Source organism: Chiloscyllium plagiosum, chromosome 10, assembly GCF_004010195.1.
Source record: "Chiloscyllium plagiosum isolate BGI_BamShark_2017 chromosome 10, ASM401019v2, whole genome shotgun sequence".
Taxonomy (NCBI): Eukaryota; Metazoa; Chordata; class Chondrichthyes; order Orectolobiformes; family Hemiscylliidae; genus Chiloscyllium; species Chiloscyllium plagiosum.
Window position 1 is genome coordinate 86,556,604 of NC_057719.1, and position 8,295 is coordinate 86,564,898.

At 41.5% G+C, this 8,295-nt stretch overlaps 1 protein-coding gene across 2 annotated transcripts in view; it reads left to right on the forward strand.

Moving 5' to 3' along the window:
• Positions 1–8,295, forward strand: part of LOC122553857 (cytosolic phospholipase A2 zeta-like) — a 115,759-nt gene that overhangs the window by 29,980 nt on the left and 77,484 nt on the right. For both annotated transcript variants that reach the window (XM_043698296.1, XM_043698297.1), the window contains one exon: positions 3,180–3,222. In XM_043698296.1, the coding sequence (XP_043554231.1) occupies positions 3,180–3,222 (43 nt within the window). The remainder of the gene's footprint in view (positions 1–3,179; positions 3,223–8,295) is intronic.

Below are 8,295 nucleotides of genomic sequence, written 5' to 3' on the forward strand. Positions count from 1 at the left end.
ATGATGTGTGTGGAGGTGCAGGTGAATTTCTGACGGATATGGAAGGATCCCTTGGGGCCTTGGAGGGAATTAAGGGGGGAGGTGTGGGCGCAAGTTTTGCATTTCTTGCGGTTGCAGGGGAAGGTGCCGGGAGTGGAGGTTGGGTTGGTGGAGGGTGTGGACCTGACGAGGGAGTCATGGAGGGAGTGGTCTTTTCAGAACGCTGATAGGGAGGGGAAGGAAATATATCCCTGGTGGTAGGGTCCGTTTGGAGGTGGCGGAACTGATGACAGATGATACGATGTATATGGAAGTTTGTCGGGTGGTAGGTGAGGACCACCTACCTGACCTGCACATCTTTGGATTGTGGGAGGAAACCAGAGCACCCGGAGGAAACCCACGCAGACACGGAGAGAATGTGCAAACTCCACACAGACAGTCACCCAAGGCTGGAATTGAACCTGGGTCCCTGGCACAGTGAGACAGCAGTTCTAACCACTGAGCCACTGTGCCACCCTCAAATGTTCATTGAATTTCCATCTGTAGCAAAAAGTCATCCACATACTACTCTGCATTCACACTGAGGTAAGGAACGCAGTCATTGTGCCAATCTCTGGTGAAAAATTGATGGAGAGTTGTGGAAACTTTGGGGAATGTTTGTCCAAGTGTATTGCTGCCTCTAGAGACTGAATGCAAACTTGTACTGACATTGCCATTGCAGTGATATTTACCAGAATCCATTGCCGATGTCAAGAGTGGTAAACCATTTCAACTGAGGCGCTGTTTCATCATTGTTCTGTGGCTAGTGGTCACAGTTGAGGTAGTCAGAAGTGTGACATTGTTGAATTATGGACAGTGGATCATTAAGCACCATGATCCATCTGGTTTGCAGACTGGCCAAATTGGAGAGTTAATGGTGAACACAACACACCTTGGAATGCCCTCCTGTAGCAGACTGTCAACACTTCCTCTGCCAGTTTGGGGAACGCATATTGTTTCTGGGAATCTGTCTTTCAAGCAAGATTTCTCCTCCATTTAGCCACAGTCAACAGCATGTTGTTTCTCAGTAGTCATTGTGCTGATTATCCAGGTGCCATAATTCTGCCGTAGCGCACATCCTGTTTCTATATTCCCCTTCTGGGACCATACCCAGTGCTACTCCTAAATTTGAAAGTATTTTCCACACTCGATACTTCACTTGATCAAAGTACAATCTATTTCGCCTCATTATACCCATTTCTAAGCTATGTTGCATTGATGGGGTTAAGTCCACAACTATATAGACTCTATATATGTCACTGAGTATTATTTTATTCTGGGTATACCAAGAGGGATCACTCCCCCTCGCTCAGTTTAGAGTTGTTCAGGAGCTCCTGGTATCCCATGAGGATTTTGTCTGCTACCTCTGGGTGGCCAAACAGATCCTATTCTCCCTCCTGTACCCATTCTGGTGAGACCTGACATGCGACTTCCCTCTAAGTCACTTGGGCAACCCACTAGTCAATGGCATTTTTCACCACAATCCTTCTCCTCTGGCATCCCTTTCATCATTCTATAAGGAAGCCATAGGATGCTCAGGTTGGTACATCCTTGTAGCACCTCCTTGATATTGGGGTGTGGTCACACAGTACCCTGAAGGGGTTGCGGGTACGTGGGATGAGTTTGGGCTGGTGCGGCACCGGGCAGCATCAGTGGTGTCTGCGTTGGCAAAGTCCATCAGGCACTCAGTGGCAAGGACGTTGGTGAAGGCGATATGGTGCCAAGAGTGGTTACTTCTGTTCTAGCAGCGTGTGGAAGGGGACTCGTGCCTGGCGATCAGGCCCATTGCCCGTGACAGAGCACTTAATGGTTGAACGCTTCTTTTTTTTCTTTATTTTTCTGCATTTATTTTCTCTGGTCTAGTTTATTTTTCTGTGTTTTAGGATGGTGGCAGAGAGTGACGACACTATGCAATACTTTTTACATTATGTAATAAAATACACATGACAGATAAATGAAATCAAACCAGTTAACCAAGGATTAAAAGTATTTTATTACAATATTAATGAGTAAGTAACAAAATACATAGAACTTATAAGCTGTAAAGAACACTGACCTGTAGGATGTGAAGTAAATAGTCTCAGCCTCAGTGCTGTTTCTCACTGGGGTCCCTGACCTATGGTTCCTTCAATGAGGGTTGTTCCTAGATTCTTGCTATCACTTGCCTCTATTTCAATGTTATCTTCATCTTGGTATCTGCCTTTGTCATTTGCCCCCTGAATGGACCAGTGATCAACACTCCAATAAGTATTGACTTCTAGTATACTCACCAACTCTACATTCCACTGAGGTCCAACAAGCATCTATCAGCTATAAGTTTCAGCTGGTGTCTTAACATTGTAGCTTTCTTGCCATGTTTCTGATCAAGCACAAACAAAGGAATGCTCTGCAGACTTGGTTTGTAATTACTAACCTCTCATTTTCTGTAGCTTGATGTATTGCAGTGTTCAATAGAGTCCAAAATCCACAAAAGAGCAGTTGCACAAATGAGGGATCTATTCCTTCAGATTTAGAAGATTAAAGGGCAAGTTAATCAGCAAACCATGTTATTAAAGGGAATGGATGGGTAAATAAAGAGAAACTAGTAACATTGGATGAGAAAATTAGGACAAGGAGCCTTTGCATAAATATTAGAGCCAGGCCTTTGGGAAGTGAACGTTTTAACATGTAAAAGACGGTAAAAGTTTCAAATTAACTTTAATAAACAGCTAAAGGTGCTATATCAGTTGTTAGTTTTAAATCTGAGGTAGAGTTTTGTGGACCAAAGGAAATAAGGGGCATGAAGTAAAGGCAGATGCATGATAGTAGATCATAGACAATGTCCTACAGTGGCAGACTGACTCAAACAGCTTCATGGTCTATTCCTATATTTACATTTCACACTGTGCAGAACACAGGCAAATAGGCCTGTTACAAGGACCCCAAAACTAGCTAGAGAGACGAGCACATTAAAAGCTCAATGTTTTATTTCACCACCTATTTTCATTATTTCATTTTATATCTTCCTAGTATTGAATTCACTCAGCAATGTTCCGTCCTGATATAGTAAGGAATCTTTGGTAGTTGTGAGTGAATATTGCTGTAAGATAATTCAGTCTTGGATCTTTCACTATATGATCCTTCATTTATAATATCAATGTGTTCCTTTTACCCTTTTATAGCAAAGATCCTCCTGTCGAAATCCTCACTAATGGCGTGCTTGTGGTGAGTTATGCGTTTATTTTAAGTTACTTGATTTAGTTAAAGTCAGCACATATCTGTTCATTGATTACAAATGGCGTTGTTCCTTATGAAAGAACAGGAGTTAGAAACTGTACTAAATACCTGAGGTACACTCATTTACTTCCTTTTACCTCCATTTTCTTCAGATGTATTTGCATCACACACCAAATCACAGTACTTCAGGAATCCATTGTGATTGTTTCCCCTTTCTTGAGCTCACTCGTACTAAAAGTAGTTCATGAGAAATTGGAATGGGCTGAAACCTGGTACCTTTTTTCTTTTTAACTAATGCTGTATTCTTCTGTTGCCCCTTCCAAAATGAGCAACTTCACATTTTCCCACATTATACTCTTTTAACCAACATTTCACCTACTTGTTTGAGCTATGAGTATCCCATTGTACACTGTTTGTATCCCCCTTGCAACCTGTCTTTTTACTTAGTTTTGTATTGTCTGCGAATTTAGCTACAGCACATCCAGCACTCCAGGTGCTAGTTTGTATTGTCTGCGAATTTAGCTAAAGCACTCCACGCCTTTAATATGTATTGTAAACAGTTGTGCCAGCACTGATGCCAACTTGAAAAAGAACCCTTATTCCCACTCACTGCTTCCTTCTCATTAACCAATTTTATATCTCTACTAATAGCGCTTACCTTTAGCACAGAGAACTCTTGTATCTTAACAAGGTACTTCTCAAAAGGTTAAATGCCATCTGGAGATCCAAATGCAACACATCTGGTTCCCTTCTACCCACTCTGCTTGAGACTTGCTTGAAAATCTCTCTCTCACATTACTGAGACACAATTTCACTTTCACGAAACCATGCTGATTGTGCTTGATTAGATTACTGATTTCCAAATGTTCTGCTATTTTATTCCCTTAATTGATTTTAGTACTTTTCCAACAATAGATGTTAAGCTATATTATTCACAGTTTTCCTCCTCTTGTATAGGGGTGTTATTGTTAGCAGTCTTCCAATCCTCTGGTACTTTGTCAGAATCCAATGACTTTTGGAAATTTACAACCAATGCACCCACTATCTCTGTAACTACCTCTTTTAGGATCTCAATATGCAAGCCATCATATCTGCCTTTTAGCCCCACTAGTTCGTCTAATACTACTTCTCTAGGGATATTGATGGTATGTACTTCCTCCCCTGTTTTCTTCAGTATTAATGGGGTGTTTGAAGTACCACAGAATAGAATAGAATCCCTACATTGTGGAAAGAGGCCATTTGGCCCAACAAGTCCACACTGACTCTCTGAAAAGAGTATCCCACCCATTCCCCTACCCAATTACTCTACATTTCCTGTAACTAGTCCACCCAGCCTACACATCCCTGAACACTATGAGCAACTTAGCATGGCCAATTCACCTAACCTATACATCTTTAGATTGTGGGAGGAAACCAGAGAATCCGGAGGAAAGCCACGCAGACACAGGAGAATGTGCAAATTTCACACAGTCACCTGAAGCTGGAATCGAACTTGGGTCCCTGGCACTGTAAGGCAGCAGTGCTAACCACTGAGCCACCAAGCCGCCATCCACTGTAAGGACTGATGTCAAATATCTGCTAAACTCCTCTGCTATTTCCTTAATCCTCATAACTGTCTCCCCAGATTCATTTTCTAAGAGGCCTGTGTTCATTCCGATCTTTCTCTTCCCTTATTTTTATTTTTAAATAAGTTTTTATTGTCAGTTTATATATTCCGTGTTAGTTTGCTCTCATTGTATATTTCTGACTGTATTATCCTTTTAGTCCTCCTTTGCTGGATTATGAGTTTATCCCAGACTTCAGAGCTATCACTGACTTCTGCCTCGTTTATATGCTTTTGCTTTCAATTTAATACTCTCCTTAACTTCCTTAGTTAGCCATGACTGGCTTATCTGTCTGTCAGAATCTTTCCTCCTCACTGGGAAAAAATATTGCTGAGAGTCATGAATCACCTCCTTAAATGTCTCCCTCATTCCTCTTAACCAATCTGCCCATTTCGCTTTGGCCTTGAACTTTATTTCTGTACAGTTGTTTCCAACCCAAGTTTCTCACTCTTGAACTGAATATTAATTTACATTGTATTATCACTATTTCCTAAGGGATATTTTACTTTGAGGTTATTTATTAAGTTAAAAATCACAAGACACAGCGTTATAGTCCAACAGGTTTATTTGAAACCATAACCTTTCCAACTCCTGCTCTTCTTCAGGCAACTTCCAAAAGCTTGTGGTTTCAAATAAACCTATTGGACTATAACCCAGCGTCGTGTGATTTTTGACTTTGTCAACCCCAATTCAATTCTGGCACCTCCACATCATGGTTATTTTTTAAAGTTCCTTCATTACCCATTACTATATCCAAGATAACCTGCTCCCTGGTTTTTCCATTACATATTGCTCTAGAAAACTATCCCTTATGCACTGTGAACTTGTTGTTGTCGCCACTCTTTCAAATTTGATTAACCCAGTGAACATGAAGATTAAAGCCATCCATAATTATTGCTGTTTTGTTTTGACATGCTCCTATTATTTGTTGAATTGTAGCCTTTCTGACAGAGTGGTTACTGTTGGGGGTCTGTTTACTATTCCAACCAATATTTTCTTGCCTTTACTGCTTTCTATCTCTGCCCAAATGGACACTAACATCATCTGAATCTAGATCATTTCTCATAGTTGTCCTTGTTTCATCTCTTATTTATAGCGCTACCCTACTACCCTACCAACTTTTCCATTCTTCCTGACTGTCCAAAACCTCAAATATCCCTCAATGTTGAGCTCCCAGTTTTGATCTCCTTGTAACCATGCTTCCATAATGGTCATGAGATCATATTCATTTACTTTGATATGTGTCATCATTTCATCTATCTTTATTCTGAATGCTTTTTGAATTAAGATACAAAGCTTTTTAAGTTTGTTCAATTATTAAATTTTCCTACACTTCTATTGTTCTTTGGGACTGGAGGATTTCAGTTATAGGGAGAGACTAGATAGGCTGGGACTTTTTTCCCTGAAGCATTGAAAATTGAGGTTTATAAAATCATGAGGTGAATAGCCAAGGACTTTTGCCTAGAGTAGAGGAGTCCAAAACTAGGTAGCATGGGTTTAAGGTGAGAGGGGAAAGATTTAAAAGGGACCTAAGGTGCAACATTTTCACACAGAAGTCGGTGTGTATATGAAATGAACTGCCAGAGGAAGTGGTAGAGGCGGTTACAATTGCAACACTTAAAAGACATTTGGACAGATACATGAATAGAAAGGATTTAGAGGACTATAGGTCAAATGTAGGCAAATGGAACTGGTTTCGTTTGGGAAACCAGTCGGCATGGATGAGGGGACCAAAGGGTCTGTTTCTGTGCTGTGTGACTGTATAAATTTGTAACATAACATTCAGATATTCTGACCCTTCCTTTTATTTTCTGATATCAATCAGCCCCGTCACTAACCTATATTCCTACCTTCTCCTCTACCTTTCATTTTATAATTTCCCATGGAACTGAATCCACTACCCCACTATTTAGTTTAACGCCCTGGCTACACCCCTATTTTTTTGATTCACCAGGACTGTGGTCCCAGCATGATTCAGGTGGACCCTTTCGGAACAGCTCCCTCCTTCCTCAAAACTGTCTCATGAATTCAAACACATTTCTTCCACTCCAATCTTTGAACGACATGTTTACTTCTTTAATCTTGTTGACCCTGTGTCAATTTGCTGGTGGTCAGGTAGTTAATCTAAGGAGTGTGATTGCCTCCTGAAACACAGCATCCAGGTAACTCACCCCCCATCCTGTTATGTTGCAGTGTTCACAGCTCAGACTCCAGATCATCAACTCTGAGGTGGAATTCCTCAAGCAATGCTTGCCACAGGTGTGGTCACTGTGAACCACAATGGGGTTCACCAGCTCATACATCATGCTGGTACAACATATTGCTTGGCCTGACATCTCTATTTTATTTGCATATATTTTGGGCGGCACCGTGGTTCAGTGGTTATCACTGCTGCCTCACAGCACCAGGGTCCCAGGTTTGATTCCAGCCTCGGGCGACTGTCTGTACGGAGTTTGCACATTCTCCCCGTTTCTGCGTGGGTTTCCTCCGGTTGCTCCGGTTACCTCCCACAGTCCAAAGATGTGCAGGTCAGGTGAAGTGGCCATGCTAAATTGCCCGTAGTGTTAGGTGCATTAGTCAGAAGGAAATGGGACTGGGTGGGTTTCTCTTTGGAGGGTCGGTGTGGATTTGGTGGGCCGAATCACTGTAGGGAATCTAATCTAATCATAGTTCTTAAGTTTTTTAAAACATTTCCTATTGGTCTCTCAGTTTTTAATCTTTAAATTGTTTCCCATATTTATCTTTGATCTGAAACTAATTAGCAATCATTATCAAACTAAGAACTTGCAGTTTTCCTGTGATGACATTTTGTTTTTATACTGGGCCCCTGATTCTGGGTTTCAATTTATCCTGTATTAAAATAAAACCTTATAAATAGAAAAGCAAAAACTTCTCTTTTCCCTATGCACTGAATTTCCACATTGTTCCAAAATCCCCAAATATGCACTCATTCAGGCTGTGCTTTGCTCCAGATGCAATCGTTCCTTACTGACCATGTGTAGAATATATGCAACACTGGTTCACCTTTATTTGCTTCCACGTGTGATTCAGATGACCAGTCACTGATGAAAATGACAGTGATTCCTGACATTATTAGGAGCAAAAAGGCAAGCATGCAGTGAAATTACATAGTTATAGAGATATACAGCAAGAAACAGACCCTTCCATCTGACTCATCCATGCCGACCAGATATCCCAACCCAATCTAGTCCCACCTGCCAGCACCTGGCCCGTATCCCTCCAAATCCTTCCTATTCATATATCCAGACCTGGAAATGTGTTGCTGGAAAAACGCAGCAGGTCAGGCAGCATCCAAGGAACAGGAGAATCGACGTTTCGGGCATAAGCCCTTCTTCAGGAATGAGGAAAGTGTGTCCAGCAGGCTAAGATAAAAGGTAGGGAGGAGAGACTTGGGGGAGGGGCGTTGGAAATGCGATAGGTGGAAGGAGGTCAAGGT